General features: G+C 40.6%; 1 protein-coding gene across 1 annotated transcript in view; it reads right to left on the bottom strand.

The window, feature by feature from the left end:
- Positions 1-25,800, bottom strand: part of LOC126212717 (uncharacterized) — a 78,728-nt gene that overhangs the window by 51,884 nt on the left and 1,044 nt on the right. Inside the window, exon 2 of the mRNA XM_049940128.1 lies at positions 7,474-7,511. Coding sequence (XP_049796085.1) covers positions 7,474-7,511 — 38 coding nt within the window. The remainder of the gene's footprint in view (positions 1-7,473; positions 7,512-25,800) is intronic.

The following is a 25,800-nucleotide window of genomic DNA, read 5'->3' as shown; positions in this document are numbered from 1 at the left end:
CCGCAGTACTCCAATTGCCAATACCGGGAGAACGAACTGGGTGTCTCGCGTCAGGCTCTGTATACCTGTAGTCAATAAAGGCACCTCAAGGGGAGACAGCTCACGAACGTGGCACAAAAAAAATGCGGTAGCACTCTTCTTGTTAAACAGACTGCAACAGAATGACAATGACGAGTGTAGGATAAGAATTCTGTGGTGATTAAAATTCTTCTGGGTATTATGCCGCATCATTGCTAAAAACTAACAACAATAATAATAAACTAAAACTGGCGTTTTGGCCGAATTGCGACTGCCTTTCTCAGGGAACGATTGGTTTTGCATGGGGATAGGTGCTTCTATTTATTACAGACTATTGATGTCTGACATCACTTTTATAAAACTTTTAATTGGCCCTCTAATATGATTGGCTAGTCATGACGTAAGGGAAGATGAAGGGAAAGAGGCTATTCGTGGATTTCCATGTCGTCAACGATTGGTAGCTGTCCGCCAATCAGCGTTCGGCTTCTGGTCAGCAAGTTTTCCTCCTGGTGTGTGTGGAAGTTGATTACAGTACACCAATTTTTCGAAGCAGTCACAGGATCCACGAAATGATAGGTTCCACCAAGGATGTAGTCAACAATCTTAACACTGCAGGTGTTTACGAACTACGGTGTGAGTGTGGAGCTGCCTACATAGGAGAAACAATGAGACCTGTCAGCTTACAAGTAGCAGAACACAAACGCTATGTACGATTACAACAACATAATAAATCGGCAATAGCGGAAGACCACCGTGACTGTGGACAACCTATCCGGTTCCAGGAAGCCCGAGTACTGGCAAAATAATTGTGGATGCGAGAACGCAAAATACAGGAGGCGATCAAAATTATTGAGCAGCCTGACAACATCAACAGAGAAGATGGCTACAAACTCCTGGCGTCCTGGCTGCCGGCCATCCCAGTCCAATGCGACGCGAGCGGTCGCGGGGCAGAAGCTACACGGGACACGGACACATCTGCACAAAAGCTGTTGAGCAACTGTCAGCCCACTTCCGCGCACACCAGGAGGAAAACTTGCCGACCAGAAGCCGAATGCTGATTGACGGACGGCTACCAATCGTTGACGACATGGACATTCACGAATAGCCTCTTTCCTTCCATCTCCCTTACGTCACGATTAGCCAATCACATTAGAGGGCCAACTAAAAGTTTTAAAACGGTGATGTCAGACATCGATAGTCTGTAATAAATAGAAGCACCTATCCCCATGCAAAACCAGTCGTGCCCTGAGGAAGGCCGTTGCAATTCGGCCGAAACGTCGGTTTTAGTTTATTATTGTTGTTAGTTTTTAGCAATGACGCGGCATAATACCCAGAAGAATTTTAATCACTTTGACACTGGCCGCGGAAGCCTACGCTCTTATACCAAGAATTCTGTGGGTCGTGCATACCCCAGCAAACGCGGCAGAAGATGATGCGAGCCACGGAGTGTTGCGCAGGCGAACTGCCGAGAACACGACTGGGGATATTGCCTCGTCGGAGCAGAACAAGAGACTGCTCGAGCGACTGTTCGGCATACCTCGCGTCCGAAATGCGTGGCCGTCTAAGTTCTCTCTCCTGCGGAAGTGACCAGCGAAGGTGTTTGGGGACCCAATTTCCAGTCTACACAGCCCACTGTCTGCTGCTACAGATGGAGCCAATAGACGGCGACGCAACAGGACCAAACTGAGGAGCAGGTCTCCGTTGTCACGGAATGAGTCAGTACATGAAATTATAACAGAAGAGTAATAATGATAAAATGAAACGTATTATGAATCCTATGATGATGACAAGCTATAAGTTTACATAAACGTAATCAACAACATTTTTCCAGGAGTTCCTCAACAGAATAGGTGGGAGCTGTGAGAAACTTCTACAGTGCAGACTTGAAAGTGCATGGATTACTACTAAGATTTTGGAACTCTTGTGGCAGCTCACTGAAAATGGATGCAGCAGAATATTGCATGCCTTTCTGCACAAGAGTCAAAGAGTTGCGTTCCAGATGCAGATTGGATTTCTGCCTAGTATTAACTGAGCGAGATATGCTAATGCCTGGGATTAAGGAGACATTGTAAACAACATATTACGTTAAAGAGAATATGTATTGAGAGACCAGTGTCAGAATTCCCAGACTAATGAACAGGGGTCGACAAGAGGTTCATGAACTTACCTCGCATACTGCTCAAACTGCCTGTTTCTGAGCAAAAAATACCCTTTTTGAATCAGGAGAGTTACCCAAAAAATAATACTATACATAATAAGCAAATGAAATTAAGCAAAGTAGACTATTTTTTGTGCTGAACTCTCTTATTTCAGATACTGTTCTGATGGAAAATAAAGCGGCATTCAGTTTTTGAACAAGATCTTGAACAAGGGCTTCCTGACAGCTGTCTATCTGAACAATCAGGAATTTGAACTGTTCAGTCTCACTATTCATATCCCCAGTCTGTGTGATCAAAATGGCAGTTGAATTGTGTGTTAGAAACTGAAAAAAACTGAGTCTTAATGTGATTTAGTCTGGGGGCTTTCTGCAATTTTCTTTGTGATTTGGACATTCCTTGGTGTTAGAGCCCTTATGATTGTCCACAACGATGAATTGTCACTCAAACATTCTTTGAACTTCTTTATAATGTACTCCACTGTAGGATAGGATGACTTGTCAATTGCTGACACTTCTGTAGCTAGAAACACTACAAAGTGTTACAAGAGATAGAGAAGATCCAATGAAGAGCGGCGTGTTTTGTCACGGGATCGTTTATCTGGCGAGAGAGCGTTACAGAGTTGCTAAACAAACTCCGCTGGAGACGTTACAAGAGAGGCGTTGTGCACCACGGAGATTTTTTTGAGAAATTAGAGCCAATATAGAGGGTTACCGACAATCATTCTTCCCACATACTGGAACAGGGTTGGAGGGATCAGATAGTGGTACCGAAAGTACCCTCCGCCAGACACCATAAGGTGGCTTGCGGAGTATGATATAGATGTACATGAAAGTATTTGAATTATTTGATCTTCAGTTGCTGATGTATGACTAGGGACAGGAAAATATTGCATAAACAATAATCTAAAAACGAAAAAAAATCTGCAATTTTTTACTGACAACACAAAATCATCAGTTTTTGGCAAATTTTGTGAAATTTTGCAATTCTTCCATTCCCATATAACAGGATTTAAATAATACGGCACAGCTAAAATAATGTTAACTGACAGTTACTTGATGTCGAAATTGGATTTTTACATTTTTCCTCTGGGCTAAGGTACGTGTATGAACTTGAAATAGCCATTCATTTCCCTCCTAAGGAACTAGTGTCTTAAATGTGACATCAGCCAGTAACAGTTTACCTGCCCATGTCAGATTCCCCAATCCTTACGTGCAAGTTGCAGCATAAGCTAGGCATGTTATTGAGATCTTTAATGCACTACAGTAATTAATCAGCATATTTTCATATTACGCAAATATAAATGCAGAAGCCACCAAAATGGCCCTTTAGCTTCAAAAACATGTAAATAACGGACACCTGCTAAGTTTGCTACTGTCAGAAAATCAAAACTCGGGCTACCCTACAGATCAGACTGTAACCACAACTTAATTTTGCAAAAAGATAAAATTTACTCACTAAATACTGAGATGAACACTTCGGTGTTCTGTTGTAATGCCAGGAACATGTTTGTGTGATTTACGTGCTTGCGGATCTGAAGTACCGTAACTGATGGTTTTCGTATTTATACTCGAGTACTACAAAAATATGCAGTTGTAGTTGATGTACTGCATCAAAGATCTCTCTAAAATACACCGTTCTTCAGTACATCTTGTTGTGCAAAAGTGTCCGAGAATGTTGCATCAGTGGATCAATCTGGTATCTCGATATGGATTCCTTATTTCAGGAAAAGGAGTTGTTAATGTTAATGACACAGCTAGTGCACTTTTAAAAAAATTTGAAGACAGACACTTAGAGGTGAAGGAAACATGAAAGCATTGGGTTGCAGTCTCAGAGTAGCCTAACCACTCTTATAGCCACACATGCATCCAAGTCTGTATTATTCTTTCAACCATAGGAGTTTTGCTGACATAGCAGGGAGCCTGTTACTGTGTCTCTCTGGCATAGACGATATCCGCACGGAAGTTAGTGCACGGAAGTTAGTGCACGGAAGTTAGTGCACGGAAGTTAGTGCACGGAAGTTAGTGCACGGAAGTTAGTGCACGGAAGTTAGTGCACGGAAGTTAGTGCACGGAAGTTAGTGCACGGAAGTTAGTGCACGGAAGTTAGTGCACGGAAGTTAGTGCACGGAAGTTAGTTTGGTTTCCCTATTTAAATATACATTCCCAGCAGCTGTTTTTCACTGAAGTGTTGACAATTTGGTTGCATAATGTTTCAGGAGAGGGACTTTGAAGTTATGACAGTACGTACTTTTGAAAAACTTATCTGTTCACGGTTGACTACCTTTAATAGGTTTAACAGAAATATTTCCTTTCTCCAATAACTGAAATAAATGAGACGTGATGTCAAATTTTACCTAATGTGGGTATATTTTTATTTTCATCATAGCAATGAAGAACGCCAAAAATAAAGAACATACTTGACAAATATGACTTCTCTCAACGTAACGAAAGAAGAAACAGCCATATTTTTTGTTAGGTCCTGCCAACTGTCAAATACGGGGTGCCTAGGAAACCCGCTTTCTCGGATCGCTAGACAACAATTCAAGCAAATAATATAATTAATTTTTATTACAGCAAGATAAATAACAATACTTAACTTTGAGACATTACAGGGATGTGTCGAAAGCAATGGGTGACAGACAAAATAAGAAATCTCATCAGTATAGACAATGCCTAATACATGTGAAATTGCACAGTTCCTAAGTTGCTGCTATAGAGCGCGTAGAATGGCTAGTCTTCAACTGGGCCAGGGCCAGGCGGAGCGGTGCTTATGTTCTCTTCACCTAGAGGCCGCTGTTGTCTCAGCGTCATCCTAGAGAGGGGTTGGTCAGCATACTATTGGCTGACATCATCTTCACCGCCCTCTCTACCCTAACGCTCTTGACCGTCGTGCTCGACTTTACGGCCGAACATTTTTTCCCTTTATTTTTATAATATACTTCACTGTGGTAAATTTTAGAGTAATGAGGAGCAAAGATGCAATATCTGTGAAATAGTACATTAAAGTTACAAGTAGACTACATACAATTTTTTTTATTTAGCTTCTTCTGTCGTAATATGACGCTGACAGAACTGGTTGTACCGAGCAGACGTAACAGTGCTGTGAAGTAAAAATGATCACGTGAAAATATAATTGCTAATGTGGTTAAAAGCAAAAGCTTTTTAGCTTGTGTCTCTGTGAAATTATGAAGCAAGAATTATTGGTGTACAAAAGTCGCAGCAAAAGGTGGAACACAGAATCACGTCCGATAACTGAATCCGAGCTACACGGAAACTATCTAGGAAGTGTTGTGTGGACCACAATCAACTCAAAGGTGCTGAAATACGATGAAATGGAGAGATAAAAGCCAATATTAACTATTTCCAAACGCATCAGTACGGACATTTATCTAGAAATAATGATATACATAAATGTTAATATTGTTTCTGATAAAATGTCACCGTAAAAACTTATGTAATGTTTCTTTCGGTCTCTGTGAGGGGCTCCTTAAAACAATATAATCACACATTAATTATCTTTTTATTTATTAGAAAAGTAACCGCCAAAATGGATGCAAAACAACACTGAAACTAAACAAAAAATTTCTGTCTCATTCTCTTATAAGGTCAAAACAAGAGCACTTTTTTTCTTTCTTTTACATAAGCTGCCCACAGAGTAGCTTTATTTCTTTGTAGCCAGACCAGAATCAGGCATGCCCGACACACATGGCCACCCACACTGACAAAGAGAGAGGTTTTACGATTTCAAGACTGATTTTAATTTTTCTTTTAAAAAGGGGTAACAGTTTTGAGTTAACTGCAAAACAAATTTACTGAGCAATGTTCGCAGAGTTTAATAGCAATACCTCGCAAACAAATAGTGTTACCTTCCGTACCCAAGTCAATGGTGGTACAAATCATCTCAGTTATCAATTTCATAGCAACAACAGATATTGCTCTACGGTGCTGTGAATTCACCACTGTCTAAATTAATTAAAATAATAAATTTATGAAAATATATTGTAACTGGACTGATAAAAAAATCTACTAACCAAGTGGCTTTTGCAGCCAGTGGCTCCTTCTTTTGGCAGGTGGGTTGCCCATCGGGCAGATCGTTCGCCGGGTGCCAGTCTTTCAATTTGATGCCACTTTGGTGACCTGCAGTCGATGATGATGATGATGATGATGATGATGATGATGATGACAGCACAACACCCAGTGCCTGGGTGGAGAACATTTGCCAACCCAGTTGGGAATCGAACCCGAGCCCAGAGGATTGACAATCCGTACTGCTGACCATTCAGCTACTGGGGGCGGACAGGATGAAGGAGAATGACTGGGAAGGTTTAGGAAAAGGTGTAGAGTTGGAAAAGTTCCCCACAACCTCGGGTCCGTGGGGGCTTACCGGATGGGATGAGAAGGGAAGACTAGCTATTGGGGACCGCACCAGTTCAGATTTGAAAATCCGAGAGCTTAACGGTGGAAGACAGGGTAACATGCAAGACAAAGACTGCAGCCGAAACATGGTGTATAAGTTAATAAGAGCAGAAAGCTAAGAGCACTTTATGTGATAGAGGTGCAAGGGAGGTGGCAAAAAATAGACAAGTTAAAAAATAAAAGATATAGAAAACTAAAAGGGAGTGAAGAATGAAATAGTTACAGTGAACAAATGTTGAGACAGAGGAAATTAATGAAAATTAAGGACAGTTGGGTGGCGACAATTAAGAACATGATGTAGCAATAGTTCCCACCTGCAGAGTTCTGAGAAACTGGTGCCTGGGGGAAGAATCCAGACAGCACATGCGATCAAACAGACATGGGGGTTGCGACTGTCATGTTGTAGATTTTTTTATTTATCTAATTACATTATCTTTTTATCTATACGATTACATAAGACTGTAGAAATTAAGTTTTCCTGGCCGTACATAATTGCGTTCTGAGAAAACGGCACATCTCATTTCAGGAATAGTAGTAATTCTGTACAATTTACCTCATACTGTCCAAGTATTTTTAATTTCTTTAGTTACTTTAAAAAAAAATATAGAGTTTTATACTATCAGTTAACATCAGCACAGTATCTGGAGGCAAGTAATGCAAAAACTAAGGCAAAGTGGTTACTGGCTACAAAAGAAAACACAAATGTGGGTCTTCCAACACACAAGTCACAAATGACTGATGAAGTAAAAGAAGAAAGAGTTGCAAACTTGAAAGAGTTGCAAACTTAAAAGCTTTGCACACAATTCAGTTCTCTGTTATGGTTACTGCACAAGAGAAATTTCCTGACTTCCCAAAATGTGAAAGTAGAGAACAAAACTTACAGTGTACTGCTGGAAGTGCTGGCTGTCGATTGATCTATCTGTAACAATAGAATCAAATATATACAAATTTGTACAACTACACAATTTCACAGTTTTTTCAACACTTTACTGCAATGCTGTATGTATGTTGAAAGCAGACACTGTAATGCCACTAATAAATTCAGAGGTTAAAATAGCATTTCTTAAACTAGCAAGTGAGTGAAATGCATTAAACAAAGAAATCACCACGTGTTGTTATTTCTTCTAATAATTATAAAATTGTTTCAAATCTTAATAACAATTCCATAAGAAATGAGAATTCAAAACACCGAGAATGCTTGTCAGACAACTGTAGAACACAGCTGTACATAATACAAGATCTGATCAAAATTCTCAAAACCAAACAGAAATGCTAGTGGAAAGTAGGTGAAAATTATATTTTGTTTCGAGATGGCAGGATGCGAACCAGAATTATTGTATTCACAATTCCACCTCTTCATGCACTAAAGGGTATGTCACCCAATACACCACAGTGATCATATACAACTTATAACCTTGTCCCGTGTCATAGGCCTCCTGAAACCTTATTATCTGATTTTAAATGTCAAGTGTTTGTACCTTCTCAGAGGATCCTCAATATGCTAGTGTTATGAAACAGCATTTTTTTTAGGATATACTCTAATCAGCCAGAACATTAACCTAATAGACGGTATGTCCACCTTTGGCACGGATAACAGCAGGAACGCATTGTGGCACGGAAGCAATGTGGTCACGGTAGGTCGCAGGAGGAAGCTGGCACCACATCTGCACACTAGAGATGGGGGATCCGCTCCTGAACTGTTTTATAGAGTTGAATCTTTCAAAGGAGTGAACAATCAGTGATTCAGAAAAAAAGAACGGTAGCTCCAAACGTTTCACACAGCAGAGAGAGAGAGAGAGAGAGAGAGAGAGAGAGAGAGAGAGAGAGAGAGAGAGAGAGTCGGAGCAGGTCAGCGGGGCCTCTGCTGGTCAGAGCACACTGCACGCCACACAACACAGCCAGCGCCGGCCTCTGCCCTGCTTCTGCCTTGGCTGCCTGCATTGTGCAGTGCCCCATTGGATTTTGTGTTTCACATATGCCCTGTGGTTCCTCTGCCGAGTGCAGTGTCTGGCGCACCTTAGCACCGCACTCCGTCGGCGATCGTTTCAGTCGCACGTCCTGCCCTCTGGGCAGTTGATGCAAGCAACAGGACAGAGCGCCTCCTAGCGGAGAACATAAGAACTACTTGCAACAACCTGCTCGCAAGAGAACGGACGATTTGTCTCGGAGCGGGTGAGTCGTGGCCGTTCACTGCTCCCCCCACCCTCGGAACTCGCCCGCTCAACGCTGACCCTACCGTTCTCGACTCTAGCCAGAGCGTTGAGCAAAGCAACTCAGGTGTCACTCTGGTCTCTGCGGTCTTAGTTCACGCAGCAATACAGCTCGTGGCTCGACCAGCTTGACTCAGCGCCTCTGCATCGGAGTTCGTCTATTCTGGATATTGTTCTTCGTACTAATACCGATATGTATATTACATAATTATGTTATGTATACATCATTTGTTTTTATTTTATTTTTATTTGTTTAAATTGATAAGATGAGGTTCCTGACTACTCCTCTTACTATAGGATTTTTCATTATGGACACTCGAATTTACACTTTAATTACGAGCGAACCAATAAACGTATCGCAAAATGTGATACACCAATATTTTCCTTGTTTTATTCTGCATAAGGCTATATGCAGCACTTTGGTCTTACAGTCAAATTTATATTTTTTTTCTAATTGTAGTACGGATTTTGCGATTTTGGGCGTCTTCGGAAGGAAATGTTCACTTTAAAAATATATGGCTTGGGATGTATTTGTACGAGATTAATGAAATTTTAATACATTATAGCCAAGTACATTTTTAATGTAAATCTCAAGTTACAACATTTTCCGATCACCCAAAAAACCACGATAGTGCAAAATAAATCGATAATCAAAAACTTTGTCATATCGTGGAAATTTCAATAAACAATACAAAATTCTTACTCATTATCTGTGTTACTTCAAAATAGGATCAAATAAGATCAAAATACAGGTATAGTACTGGAATAAACCAAGTGTAAAGGGCAATGTGCCTTCCATTTATTTTCTATTGTGAATGAGTGGTGAGTCATGAAAAAGACCTAGTTCATTTCTGGGAGTGAACAGTTCGGATCCGATCTCTGAAAAGAACAGTTTTGCCCATCTCTACTGCACACAAGTCACCCAAATTCCAGGGGGGGGGGGGGGGGGGAGGGGGGAGCACAAGCTGTGACACCACATTCAAGTGACTGGGTCCAGATCGGGCGAGTTGGAGGGGGTGCAGCACATCAACTGGAACTCGCCACTGTGTTCCACGAACCACTCCATCACACCCCTGGCCTCGGGACGTCACTGCTGTTGGAAATTGTGATTGTCACGAAGGGGCGTACGTGGTCTGCCACCAATGTACGATACTTCTTTGCTGTCACGGTGCCTCGCACAAGCTCCACTTGATGCACACACGAATGTTCCCCAACGCATAATGGAGCTGCCACCGCCAGCTCGTCTGTGTCCCAACGTACACGTGTCGAGGAGCTGTGCCCCCGGAAGACGACGGATTCACACCCTCCGATCGGCACAGTGAAGAAGGTATCGGGACTCGTCAGCTCGTGCAATACTCTGCCACTTCACCGACATCCGGTGACAACGGCCACATTCCCATTTCGGTCACAGTTGCCGATGTCGTGATGTTAACATTGGCACACGCACGGGTCATCAGCTGCGGAGGCCCACAGTTAAAGAGTGTTCGGCGTACTGTGTATTCGGACAAACTTTTACTCTGCCCGGGGTTAAAGTCTGATGTTAGTCCCACCACAGTCTGCTGCCTGTCCCATTTTACCAGTCTGCCCAGCTTATGATGTCCGACATCTGTAATTAGGGGACCTGGTTTCACCACATGTTGAAGACACCACAGCACTGCTCGAACTCCCGACAAGTTGTGCAGTTCCCAAAATTCCCGTGCCGAGCCTCCGGGCTGACAGGATGCTCACTGATAGTACACGCATTGTGGGTGTGTGTGACTAGCAGACATTCCTACCAGGTGATGCTGCTATGGCCTGGACAGGTTTATATCAATAGGAAGTCTGTGGTTGTAGTGTGCTGGCTGATCAGTGGAAGTTATACTGTGGTTATAATATAAAACATACCAAATACGAGCATGACTAAATACTATTTGGCCTCACCAGGTGCTCCCACCAAAATACATCTTTGAAAGGAGGGCAGCCACAGTATCTCTCCTAATGTAAATGTAAACAGAGGCACGTGTTCCCGTTCCCCTTTCACAGGAAAACACTCTGGGAATGTAGCTAACACTTTACAGAATGGCCAGAGGGCTGGTTGTGGTCGTGGCCCGACGAGTTCCAGTTCTATATCGCACGATCAAAATTGTCTGGAGACTCTCGAACGTATCTCAAATTGGTCAAGTACCCAAAAAATGCTGACAGCTATAAGGTGTCTAAGAGATCAGCAGAACGGTACTCTGACAGGAAAGGCATGTGTGTATATAGGGACAAGCCATCCACCCTCTGACAGTGGGCAGGAAAGGATTTTGAAGCTTTTGCAGAATTTATACACACAACTTCATGTCATATCTATAGTTTGGGATCGAGGAGAGCAAGGAATGACATCCCACTCGACAATACATGTGAGCGAGCAGTAGGTGTATTTATTAAGGAGATTAGGAGGAGGAGATTAGTGTTTAACGTCCCGTCGACAACGAGGTCATTAGAGACGGAGCGCAAGCTCGGGTGAGGGAAGGATGGGGAAGGAAATCGGCCGTGCCCTTTCAAAGGAACCATCCTGGCATTTGCCTGAAGCGATTTAGGGAAATCACGGAAAACCTAAATCAGGATGGCCGGAGACGGGATTGAACCGTCGTCCTCCCGAATGCGAGTCCAGTGTGCTAACCACTGCGCCACCTCGTTAAGGAGATTAACCCACAAGACTGGCGAGAAGTTAAATGGAGAAATGTGTGTACTGGTATGTTTGGATAATATTGGCACACAATTTTATGTGGAGCAATTCCGTCCTGGCTCTTCATTTCGCCCCCTAGGAATTTACAGTTTCTACATCATGTAACTAATGTTTGGCTGTGTGCACATGCATGACCTCATTCCAGCATCTTGTTGAGTCATCTGTTGTGTGCAGCACATTTAGCTTCTGTGTACAAGAGAATTCACTTCTTTATGTTGAAATGAGTTAGTGCAGTAGTCAAATTAATATCCTACTACTCCTAATGTGAGCAATGATTTGGATTCAAATATGGGCTGTATTTCAGTCACATGCTGTTGTTTCTGGAGTGCAATTGCAACAGTCAAGGGTTTGGCATATGTTACTATAGCAGTCATTATAATTGATCTGGGGATGTTCATTATTTCGTTTCCCTTGCAGTTCCTATCTTCATCACTGGAACCAAATATGGAACTCTTATTAATATACGAGTTTTTTTGCTATTTATAGAGGTTAGTTTGCTTTTTTCAGAAGGGAAATGCAAGAAGGGAGAAATTTATTCATTGCACAAAATGCTTGGTTTGGTATCATGAAACATGCTCCTCACCTATACACAGACTTACAAATTCATATGAGGCATAGGATTAGAAGGTTGAAAATAGCTCTAAACACTATTGCTCCATGACTTTTCAGTGATTTGGAGTAGTGAAAGTATTTGGAAATGTACAAAAAGGCATTTAAATTAATTACACTTCTGAGAATTTTTAAGGGCAATGAAATTAGGAACACTTCTTTAGTATTTCTGTTTTCGCAGTGTTAATATTTACAGCTGTATCTTCCCTAACAGTGTAGAAAAAATTCAGGTACGTATAAACCACTTTTTTAACATTTTCCATAATCTTTCACAGCTTGTACAAGTCTGTACATACAAAGGTGACAAAACTTTGGGTCCCCTACCTCACAAAAGATTGTGGCATCAAACAATGAGCAGTGTAACCAATAACACAAACTTTGCACGCAATCACACCAGCCCTTAAAAACCAGTTAAAAGAAAAACTAATACAGCTTGTGAGTACCTCAGGCATGCAGTCGGATTGACTGATCACTGTAGAATGAATTTTTGATAGTGTAATGTGCAACAACCCCCCCTGACCTCGGGGAAGATCAGTTTGGATTCCGTAGAAATGTTGGAACACGTGAGGCAATACTGATCCTATGACTTATCTTAGAAGAAATATTAAGGAAAAGCAAACCTATGTTTCTAGCATTTGTAGACTTAGAGAAAGCTTTTGACAATGTTGACTGGAATACTCTCTTTCAAATTCTGAAGGTAGCAGGGGTAAAATACAGGGAGCGAAAGCCTATTTTCAATTTGTACAGAAACCAGATGGCAGTTATAAGAGTCGAGGGACATGAAAGGGAAGCAGTGGCTGGGAAGGGAGTGAGACAGGGTTGTAGCCTGTCCCCCAATGCTATTCAATCTGTATATTGAGCAAGCAATAAAGGAAACAAAAGAGAAGTTCGGAGTAGGTATTAAAATCCGTGGAGAAGAAATAAAAACCTTAAAGTTAGCCGATGACATTGTAATTCTGTCAGAGACAGCAAAGCACTTTGAAGAACAGTTGAAGGGAATGTACAGTGTCTTGAAAGGAGGGAATAAGATGAACATCAAAAAAGCAAAACGAGGATAATGGAATGTAGTCAAATTAAATAGGGCGATGCTGAGGGAATTAGATTAGGAAATGAGACACTTAAAGTAGTAAAGGAGTTTTGCTATTTGGGGAGCAAAATAACTGATGATGGTCAAAGTAGAGAGGATATAAAATGTAGACTGGCAATGGCAAGGAAAGCGTTTCTGAAGGAGAGAAATTTGTGATAATCGAGTATAGATTTAAGTGTCAGGAAGTCGTTTCTGAAAGTATTTGTATGGAGTGTAGCCATGTATGGAAGTGAAACATGGACGATAACTAGTTTGGACATGAAGAGAATAGAAGTTTTCGAAATGTGGTGCTACAGAAGAATGCTGAAGATTAGATGGGTAGATCACGTAACTAATGAGGAAGTATTGAATAGGATTGGGGAGAAGAGGAGTTTGTGGCACAACTTGACAAGAAGAAGGGATCGGTTGGTAGGACATGTTCTGAGGCATCAAGGGATCACAAATTTAGTATTGCAGGGCAGTGTGGAGGGTAAAAATCTTAGAGGGAGACCAAGAGATGAATACACTAAACAGATTCAGAAGGATGTAGGCTGCAGTACGTATTGGGAGATGAAGAAGCTTGCACAGGATAGAGTAGCATGGAGAGCTCCATCAAACCAGTCTCAGGACTGAAGACAACAACAACAACAACAACAACAACAATGTGCAACAATCAGAAGGTTACTCCTGCTGACTACAAACACACAAATATTAATGCATCTGTCAGAACCAAACACAAACATGCTGTATCTCCTATTTGAGCCATCTATAGAGTCACACTATTTACTGATCACAGATTTGAGAGAGCATGATATTTTGACAGGGAATGCAAGCCAACCACACAAAAGCCATACCGCATCCCTTATTTACAACCATTTGTGAAAAAAGTGTGTAACGGAAATTCATCTTCCTTTAGCACTTCAGAATCACTTATTATTGTGCCCAGAAAAAGCACTAGCAGCGAGGTAACTTATTGCCTTTGTGTTGGCATGCGAGTGGTGAATCAGTTAAGCACCCCCTAATGCACATCCACTGTGTTGTATTGATGACAGTCAACGGATCAGGATATTGCAAATATTTTACTATCTCAGATATGAAATCAAGCTATCAACAAGCTCCTGAAGACAAACCTACGACAGCACTTAGTGTGGCTCCTGGACTATATAAGTTTCTCAGAATGCCGTTTTGCTACAGGAACACACCTGCTACTTTTCAGTGGTTTGCAGATTTATTACGGCAGGTATTTAAAACCACCATTTGTTTAGTGTATCTGATATCATTGCCCTTTTGCAGACAGCAGATTAACATATCAAATGGCTGCGAAGCACACTATTGCAGTTACAACCTAAGCTTAACACTTTGGACACAGGCGATGTAGCACCTATGTCGCACAGATTAGCTCCGATAAGATGAATGACGTAGGGCCTACATGGGCCGTGTCTCAGCTTTGTAAATGTATTCCAACATTTGCCTTACAATTATTGTCTGTAGAATGGTAATCTATGATGCCTGAACTACCAGGAAAAGAAAAAAGATGGCAGCACATGTCACTCACATTGGCGGGAAAGGAATACAGAAAACATTGTGTATTACTTTCTTTGCGGCATTAGCATTCCCCTTGTTGAGACACACTGCACTTCACGAGGTCACACACAGTGCTAAGAGCATCGATATTTCTTTCGACAACAAAACACGAAATCAGTGCATCCAATGTCAATGTCAGATCAAAATTAGTAAAGATAGAGGACACAAAACCTGTCTGTATGTTTGATTGCAATAAAAACAAGGTAGAAGTGGACCACAGCGACAAGCTACGGGGCTACTACCCCTTTGAGAGGATGCAAATAAAGTGGCGGAAGAAAGCTTCTTTCATATTTTCATGATGATTGTAAATTCTCATGTTTGTAAGTTGAGACCTGATAGTAAATATCTTGTTGAATTCATTAATGAATTGGCAATAGGACTTACAAATGAAGGAGGGCCGGTTGGATAAACTTCCACTCAAAATAGTTCACCTGTACAACAGATTCATTGGAATACACTTTCCAAAAATTGATTGTGGCTACAGAAATGTCAAAATGGGCTCAGCGAAGATGTACGGTTTGTGTCGAATGAATCAAAGCAAGATCTCGGCGTACAATTTTGTTTTCTTATTCTAAAATGTTTCGAAGTTTTTCATACTAATGCAATTTTAACTAAGCTATTTTCAATGAAAAATCTGCATTTTCGAACAGTTTTATTTTATAGCAGTAGTAAATCCTATTTCCATTTAAGAAACAAAGGATGAAAAAATTTCCTTATTGCGAATACATTACAATTTTATTTCAATATAAAAAAAAGATCACTTATGCAAGTTTCTTTACAGTACTTCGTAGAATGAAGTCCCCCCCCCCCCCTTTCAAATGCAATAAACCAACTTATGTTCTGTGCAGTAGAAACTGCTACATAAAATTCAGAAAAAGCACAATATCAACCAATTGAACTACACTCTAGCTGCCCAGTCCTCAAAGTGTTTAAGTTAGAAAAATGTTCTTCTGCAGAGTCTCAGATGCAATACCAGGGGCACACTGTAAGTTCTGTTGACATAAAACCCAATTCTACTGATGTAAAACCCTTGACAGTTTCCCAGCCCCAAAGAATGTGGAAGATCTACAATCATTTATTGGTCTCACTAGTTACTATTGTAGATTTGCGCCAGATTACGCCATTGTCACAAGAAATTTACTGAGAAAAGCATTCCTTTAAATTATGTGGACCACAGAATGCAAATGGAGATTAAACACTGTAAAGGCGTTCTGACAAAATTCCATCTGCTAATTCATTCAGGTTTTGAAAAACCATTTATTACATGCTGCAATGATAGTGACTATACTGTTGGGCTTGTTTTCAGTTGGGAGAATAATGGTGATGAGAAAGTAGTTGGTTATGCATCCCATCAGCTCAACAAGGAGGGAATTAGCCCTTTCACTCCTACAGACACGCTCTCTGCATTCCGTGCACAGTGCAAGTTTTTTGTGGCTGTATTGATCACCTAATGCTGAAACCTGTGTGAGAGATGGCATTCTGTCCACTATGAAATATTTATCATTCAATTTTAAGACACTGAAAATATTGTATTTTTGCCCATCTTACAGTCTGATACCTTTGCTCGATAAAAAGGAAAATTTTTTTTTCATTACTCATCATAGTTACTGAGCTACATCAAATTAAGTAATACTTTGCACGCTATTTTAAGGAGTTCCCTGAGGTAAAAACACGTTGTTTAAATTTTGCGTATGGTCGATTTTAGCTCAAACACTGCACATTCAAGAGTACAGGGCATTGGTAAGCAAAATCCACATATGTTCCTTGAAAAACCTTTCCTAAAATATTTGTGGTTGATTTATAAGTCAGAACTGTAAACAGGTGAGAGTTGAAAACAGTCATTTTCTCAATGCATATGGTGTACATTATTGGCCATTAAAATTGCTGCACCACGAAGATGACGTGCTACAGACGCGAAATTTAACCGACAGCAAGAAGACGCTGTGATATGCAAATGATTAGTTTTTCAGAGCATTCACACAAGGTTGGCATCTGTGGCGACACCTACAACGTGCTGACATGAGGAAAATTTCCAACCGATTTCTCATACACAAACAGCAGTTGACCGGCGTTGCCTGGTGAAACGTCGTTGTGATGCCTCGTGTAAGGAGGAGATGTGTGTACCGTCACATTTCCGACTTTGATAAAGGTCGGATTGTGGCCTATTGCGATTGCGGTTTATCCTATCACGACATTGCTGCTAGCGTTGGTCGAGATCCGATGACTGTTAGCAGAATATGGAATCGGTGGGTTCAGGAGGGTAATACGGAACGCCGTGCTGGATCCCAACGGCCTCGTATCACTAGCAGTCGAGATGACAGGCATCTTATCCGCATGGCTGTAATGGATCGTGCAGCCACGTCTTGATCCCTGAGTCAACAGATGGAAGCTGCATCACAGACATAAGTGCCTGCGATGGTGCACCCAACGATGAACCTGGGTGCACGAATGGCAAAACGTCATTTTCTTGGATGAATCCAGGTTCTGTTTACAGTATCATGACGGCCGCATCCGTGTTTGGCGACTTCGCAGTGAACGCACATTGGAAGAGTGTATTCGCCATCGCCATACTGGCGTATCACCTGGCATGATGGTACAGGGTGCCAGTGGTTACACGTCTCTGTCACCTCTTGTCCGCAATGACGGCACTTTGAACAGTGGGCGTTACATTTAAGATGTGTTACGACCCGTGGCTCTACCCTTCATTCGATCCCTGTGAAACCCTAAATTTCAGCAGGATAATGCATGACCGCATGTTGCAGGTCCTCTACGGGCCTTTCTGGATACAGGAAATGTTCGACTGCTGCCCTGGCCAGCACATTCTCCAGATCTCTCACCAATTGAAAACGCCTGGTCAATGTGGCCGAGCAACTGGCTCGTCACAATACGCCTGTCAGTAGTCTTCATGAGCTGTGGTGTCGTGTTGAAGCTGCACGGGAAGCTGTACCTGTACACACCATCCAAGCTCTGTTTGACTCAATGCCCAGGCGTATCAAGGCCGTAATTACGGCGAGAGGTGGTTGTTTTGGGTACTGATTTCTCACGATCTATGCACCCAAATTGCGTGAAAGTGTAATCACATGTCAGGTCTAGTATAATATATTTGTCCAATGAATACCCGTCTATCATCTGCATTTCTTCTTGGTATAGCAATTTTAATGGCCAGTAGTGAATTTCACTGTTGTATTTTCAGTGTAAAGAATCACTAGAGACAGCTTGGTTGCACAAACAATGTAATATAATGTTTATTCCTTTACTGCAAATTAAAAAAATTTGCCAGTGAAAACAACAAAAGATACAAGTAATAATGAGAGATATTAATAGGCTAACTTTTTAAATACATGCCAGCATATACAGATATAAAGATGTGCAAAGAACAGGTTCATAAATAAATTCAAACACAGACTGTACATAAAGTCCAGGAACACTTTCAATTATTTACTGCACATGAACCAAACATTGTACAGATATCATAATATGTCATTTTGAAGACAAACCCTGAAAGATGGAGCTCCACCCCATTTTCATCGTGAAGTTTGTGGGTATCTGAACACGGAGCTGCCGCTTAGATGGATAGGTTGTGCTACAGAAGGGGACAGCTGTTTCACGAAATGACCTCCCCAATCACCAAATCTCACCTTGTATGACTTTTCTGTGGGGACACATTAAAGGTCTGGTGTAGCAGAGCTCCAGAAGAGAATACAGGAAGCAACTGTCACAGTCGACAGTGCCATGCTGGGACGGGCATGGCAAGAATTCGATTACCGTATTGGTGTCTGCTGGGTCACTCACGATTCGCATTTCGAATGTTTGTAAAAAAAAAAAAAAAACTTTCAGAGTTTCTCTTCAAAATGCAATATGTATGACATCTGTACAATGTTCAGTTCTTGTGCAATAATTTATGTACACCCTGTATGAAGCAGGAAACTGTATTTTGAAAACTTTTCCACCTTGCATATGACCGTTTTCATTGACATTTTGATGCAAAAATGAAATGAGTTTACTTAAAAGTGAGAGTTATGATCTTTCCCATAGCACTAATCGTCAAGTTTATAAAACCGCACAATGTGCCTTTGTTATTCTGGGACATCAAAGTTACATATAACAATGGAGGAGAGGGCCGAAATATCATCATTTCTTCTGGGCCATGAAAGGAATTGTGATTCAGCAGTAGGCATGCAGTTAATCTCAGCACCTTTAGATTCACGTGATGCCCAGCAAACGTGTCCTATGTATTAGATTTCATCATATTTGAAAGCCACATTCTCTCACATCTGCAGCTGTTCCCACAAAGCATTCACATGAGCTTTCACAGCAACAGTGCTCCCATTTGCATCTGTTGGAAGTTTCTTCATCAGAAAGGCATTAGTAGCAATGACCAGAAACGCACGACCTGAACTGTCTTCATTGAACTGTACCTGTATTTCATGAAACCGTCATACGATTTGATCTCCTGCAAAGAAACAAAAAACATTTTAATTCCCTGTATTTTGTACACAACTCTTTCAGATCAGCTAAAATAAGTCTCTTCTGCATGTGAATATTCTTGTTATTTACCATGGCGGAATCTCAAAAAATTATTGTTTTCATAAAATATTGCTACATCTTGTTTCACAATTTCAGTTAACATCTTATGACCACGTCTGCGTTCTGGACCGGCAATTACACCACTACTCTCTAACTTTTCTTACTACACATACAACGTGTTCTTTGAGTACATGCTACCCTGACAGTGCTCCACGAAGAATGGATCAAGTGATAAAACATTAATCTGTTTGTTGCGAGCTGAGCTTTGACATTTCTACTAGTGAGGAGCTACATTACATCAGAAAAATAGTTGCACTGTTCACACGTGCAGCCAACACAATACAGTGCATTAATATGTTCTCGGTTTCTTCACAGATAAAATCCTATGAAGGTTTCTCCGAACACAGGTACAGTAGCATTTCTAGTCGCTGATGCTAACATCTTTCTAATGAAGAGACTTTCAACAGATGCAAATGGGAGCATTGTTGCTGTGGAAGCTCACGTAAATGCTTTGTGGAAACAGATGCAAGTCAGGTAGTGAGCAGCTTTCAAATACGACAAAATCGAGTACACAGGACACATTTGCCAGACATTACATGAATTTAAATGTGTTGAGATTAACTGCATGCCTACTGCTGAATCACAATTCCTTTCATGGCCCAGTAGGAATGATGTTGTTTAGGTTCTATTCTCCAATGTTGGGCGGATGCCCCATCATTAAAAAGACACAGTATGTTATTGTATAAACTTGACTATAAATGCCATAAAAAATTAAAAAAATCATGTCTCGCACCTTTAAATGAACTCATTCTGATTTTGTCTCAAGATAGCAAATCCTGAAGGTGGCAGGAGTAAAATACAGGGAGCGAAAGGCTATTTACAATTTGTACAGAAACCAGATGGCAGTTATAAGAGTCGAGGGACATGAAAGGGAAGCAGTGGTTGGGAAGGGAGTGAGACAGGGTTGTAGCCTGTCTCAGACGTTATTCAATCTGTATATTGAGCAAGCAGTAAGGAAACAAAAGAAACATTTGGAGTAGGTATTAAAATCCATGGAGAAGAAATAAAAACCTTAAAGTTAGCCGATGACATTGTAATTCTGTCAGAGACAGCAAAGCACTTTGAAGAACAGTTGAAGGGAATGTACAGTGTCTTGAAAGGAGGGAATAAGATGAACATCAAAAAAGCAAAACGAGGATAATGGAATGTAGTCAAATTAAATCGGGCGATGCTGAGGGAATTAGATTAGGAAATGAGACACTTAAAGTAGTAAAGGAGTTTTGCTATTTGGGGAGCAAAATAACTGATGATGGTCAAAGTAGAGAGGATATAAAATGTAGACTGGCAATGGCAAGGAAAGCGTTTCTGAAGGAGAGAAATTTGTGATAATCGAGTATAGATTTAAGTGTCAGGAAGTCGTTTCTGAAAGTATTTGTATGGAGTGTAGCCATGTATGGAAGTGAAACATGGACGATAACTAGTTTGGACATGAAGAGAATAGAAGTTTTCGAAATGTGGTGCTACAGAAGAATGCTGAAGATAAGATGGGTAGATCACATAACTAATGAGGAGGTACTGAATAGGATTGGGGAGAAGAGGAGTTTGTGGCACAACTTGACTAGAAGAAGGGATCGGTTGGTAGGACATGTTCTGAGGCATCAAGGGATCACAAATTTAGTATTGGAGGGCAGCGTGGAGGGTAAAAATCGTAGAGGGGGACCAAGAGATGAATACAATAAGCAGATTCAGAAGGATGTAGGTTGCAGTAGGTACTGTGAGATGATGAAGCTTGCACAGGATAGAGTAGCGTGGAGAGCTGCATCAAACCAGTCCAGGACTGAAGACCACAGCAACAACATAGCAAAGAAAACAAAGTTGTATGGGAGGTGGAACACTTTTAAAAATACAATTTTGCACTTTATATTTGAATTTGATTATGAAACTGTTCTTTGCCGAATTTTTATGTCTCTATATGCTGGATATATTTAGGAAAGTTATCCATGACTTTCATTATTGCTTGCACCTTTCCTTATATTTCATTGAAGCAGTTTTTTCAATAAGGATGTATCACCTCACTTGTGCACCCGAGCTGTCTCTAATAATTCTTTACACTGAAAGGACAATTAACACTGAAATGCAACATATACATTGACAAATATGACTGCTAACTGTTTTTAGCTGTCCGCTCACCAGGTATTTTAGGAACAGATTTTCAAGGAATATACATGGTTTCTATTTACCAATACTGTGAAGTGTTGAACATGGATGGCATGTGTAAGTGGCATTTTCATTTTATTTTCTGCCAATGAATAAAGATAGTTAGGACATTCTTCTTTGCATCTAAGATTATAATTGTAATTGCTACAAGATATATAAACATTTCAGTAAAAAACCAAGTTGAGATTCAACTGTCTACGTACAAACACACCTCACCCCCCCCCCCCCTGAATTCATCAAATTTGATGGTTTTTCCTGTGACAGAGTCTTGTTTAAGTGAAGGTAAGAACAACTAATAGCAATGCCAAATTCTTTTTATTACTATTTAAACTTAATACTAGAGCTGAAGAGTTATAGCGCACAAGATAAGGTTTATACTGTTTCTCCAGGAAAAGTTAGTATTCTTTAAAAAAATCACAAATTTGAAGCACAACATTCTTCATAAGAAATCTCAGGGATTACAGAAGCGTCTGATTCCACCCATCTACTTGGCCCATGGCGCCACCAATATGGCGGAAATGACCATTCTCAACGTCTCCAATATGGCACCTATAACATCTTTACATAAACACGACAACAAACACAAAAATACATATAAAACAAACAAGCACATGTCCCTTCAAAAATATAATCAATCTAATGGGACCAGCGTGGGAAACTGGGGGTTTTTGGCTGGGGACAAACTAAATATAAACACATACTGACACACACCATGATCCCAAAACACACAAAACGACGATATAACAACACCATAAAATTCCCAAATTCCGCTACACTTACAATATCGATAGGAATCTGTCACTTCATTTCACCTACATAGCTCAACCACAATTGTCGATGCCACAAAATAAAAACCAACTACTCCAAAAATTATAATCACACCGCAACTATTGAAACCACAAAACAAACACCTCTAACAACAAAAATTGGAATCGGGCACATCCCTTGACACATATAGGCAAACAGCAGCTCATGATACCAAAACACACACAGCTATGACACATTGGAATCTAACACTTCCCTTGAGCTATATAGGTCAACAACAGCTCACGATACCAAAACACACATAGTTACGATGACAAATTGGAATTGGTCATTTCCCATGACCTATATAGCTCAAATACAACTGACAATAACAAAAAACTTGAAATTGAGTACTTCCCCGTATGATACATAAATCAACTACAAGTGCCGATACCAAAACATCGACCACATGCAGTACATAACACTGACCCAACAACACACAAAAACACCACCGATCATCATAACACGCGAACAATAGACCCAAAAAAAATGACTACTTACCACAAAAAAGTGCTACACACACACACACGCACACACACACACACACACACACACACACCCCTCGCATATTCTGCTTGCATATGCACCATCACTATCTCCGCCACAAGCCCAAAATGTTGCAGAAACTTAATGACGGATAACATGTCGTCCCATGGTTCAGCCCGCAGATGTGCACTATACCTAACAAAAAAGCTACAAATAGATCTAAACGACTTACTGCGTGACAAACAGCAAACCAATATCATCAAATGACACCGCAATAACATAAACACAACAAAACTTAATTCTTAACTCACTGAAACTAATTTCCGTTCTTCTAGTCTGACTTATAAATGAACACTTAAAGCACCCGACACCCAAATGAACCCAATACACCACATAACACGCGGACCTTACACCACCAGAGGACATCACCAATCGCAACAACACGACATCTACAAACACAACACACTCATAAACTAAACTCCCCGCCGTTAGGGCGTCACTCACCACAACACCCTTACGTCACAGGTCAAAGCCAACGGGTGGGATCGGACGTCTCCATTGACCTGAAATCTCAAAGATTTATCCTACCTTTTACACATTATATCAACTTAATGACCTATATACTAATGGATAAAAAATTTATAACTGTAGGTCAGCTCATTACCACGTTGTTTTCTTTGAAAATAGGAAAAGTGGTGCCTGACTAATGACCACGTACACACCCTTGAGTCTCCAAACCTGAATTTATCAAAAGCGGTTAGAGTTAAGACAGTGCTATCTGGCAGTTTTACTATTAAGATATGTAGGTACCCATGTGCCAAATATGACTACATTCTGAAACAGTTACCTTATCACCTCCTGTGAAATTGTATGGAATGACCCATTATTACAATTATCAACAGTGAAAAATGTATGGTCTCTATTAACTGAATTGCATAACAACCTATGCCCAGTCATTATCAGTCCAGTCCTGAAGTTCCTTCATCCACTAATGTCTCATTTTTCAATGCTGAAGAGAAGCATCCCTTTTTTTGTCCACCCTTCCCAGTCATTGCATAATTTGATAACAACAACTGAATAACAGACATACGAAAACAGAAAACAAGAACTCTATATATATATGTGTGTGTGTGTGTGTGTGTGTGTGTGTGTGTGTGTGTGTGTGTGTGTGTGTGTGTGTGTGTGTGGGCGCGCGCGCGCGAGTGTATGCCTGTCCTTTTTTCCCCCTAAGGTAAGTCTTTCCGCTCCCGGGATTGGAATGACTCCTTACCCTCTCCCTTAAAACCCACATCCTTTCGTCTTTCCCTCTCCTTCCCTCTTTCCTGATGAGGCAACAGTTTGTTGGGAAAGCTTGAATTTTGTGTGTGTGTTTGTTTGTGTGTCTATCGACCTGCCAGCACTTTCGTTCGGTAAAAAAAAGTCACATCACCTTTGTTTTTAGATACACACACACACACACACACACACACAACAGGAATGCTTTCTCTGTACAAAATTGCAAAGTTATCAGCTGCGAAGAAATAGATGATTACATTACTACAGTACATAGAAAATACTTAGGCTACAACACTTCTTAAGTTAAAAAAATTATGTTTTCATTGACATTTTGATCAACAGCACTCGTTTGCCTGCCTGCCTGCTAGAATATTATAATTTTTTTTTTTTTGTAATAAAGGCTGTTTGTTTTTATGCCATATGAATTTCGCTTCCTTTAATTTACGAAATACAATTAGTAGACAGTAACACACGTTTGTTGTGTGCCGGTAATAAATTCATTGTAAAATTTTCTCGGATACATTACTGACTTTACGTAATTTTCTTATCGGCGGGTACGAAAAGACTTCTGGTGTACAAGTTTTCTGATATTAAATTACTGTTTGTTTCTACATACTATCTCTTGTCCGGCGTACACGAGGTGGTCTGATTTTCTGACTCTGGGAGCAAATTTCTCCTGAACACCTCATTGTCCCAGCACGTCATTTAAAAACGAGAGTTGGTTGCATTTGTTTATAGTGTTCCCAACTATCTCAGTGTGTTTTTTAGTCGTCTTTATGTTTAGTCCCATGTCCTCTCTCCCCTCAATCAATCAGTCATCTTTTTGTCTTTGTCGTGGTGTAGTTCCATACACGTTCGTTTGTTATATAAATGCGATAATTTGAAATCGTGGAGTAACCAAGGCCAATTCACAGTCAGATTTTTGTACGTAGTTAGATACGACACGTTTTCGTGGAGGAGTTGAGCTATTGACAGAGACCCACTGCCTGTCGTACAATGATTGTAAACCATCATTTATCACCACTACAATATTATTAAGAATTCACAAAACTACTCGCAATAAATGGAGTCAGAACCACCAATACATATAACAGGATATTAGCATTAGCAGATATGAAAACTAACCAAAACAACCTAATTATGTCACTATAAAGGAATCGTCACTACTACGTAGTCATCTCATTACAATATGTATCACAAAGAATTACAGAAAGATTTTTTGGGCAGCTACATATGTGCGCTTTGGAAGAGAATATGTATATCAATTCATTTGTAATTTTGAAACATGCACCTTATTAATTTCGCGTATATATACATGAAGCAATTGCTATGTGCATAGCTTCCCCAAGAAGCACAAAAACTTTTCAACACAATCACTATGTTCACATGGGCTCCCAGAAGCGGATTTCGTAAACCGATTTCACAACACCGTTTCCAGTTGGTCGTGTAAAACCTCCCAAATCGATTCGGGAAATCCGTTTCTAGCTGCCTGTATTTCACTTCCACAGTTGATTTTCGCTCCCATGTAAACCCACAACCGTTTCTGGGACATGCCCGATTGCCTGGACTAGCAGTCTTAAGAGTTAAGACTTGTTTTCAAAATATTCGAGTAATACGAACATAGTGACTTATTGTGCAGTGAAGGAGATGCAGAAATTTTAGACTGATCATGAAGCTGTGTACCTTAAATATATAAGTGAAGACAAATAGCAACTGTGTT

This window comes from Schistocerca nitens, chromosome 11 (genome assembly GCF_023898315.1).
Source record: "Schistocerca nitens isolate TAMUIC-IGC-003100 chromosome 11, iqSchNite1.1, whole genome shotgun sequence".
NCBI lineage: Eukaryota > Metazoa > Arthropoda > Insecta > Orthoptera > Acrididae > Schistocerca > Schistocerca nitens.
Note: the sequence above shows the minus strand (reverse complement) of the source record. Positions and strands in the feature narration are given on the sequence as shown.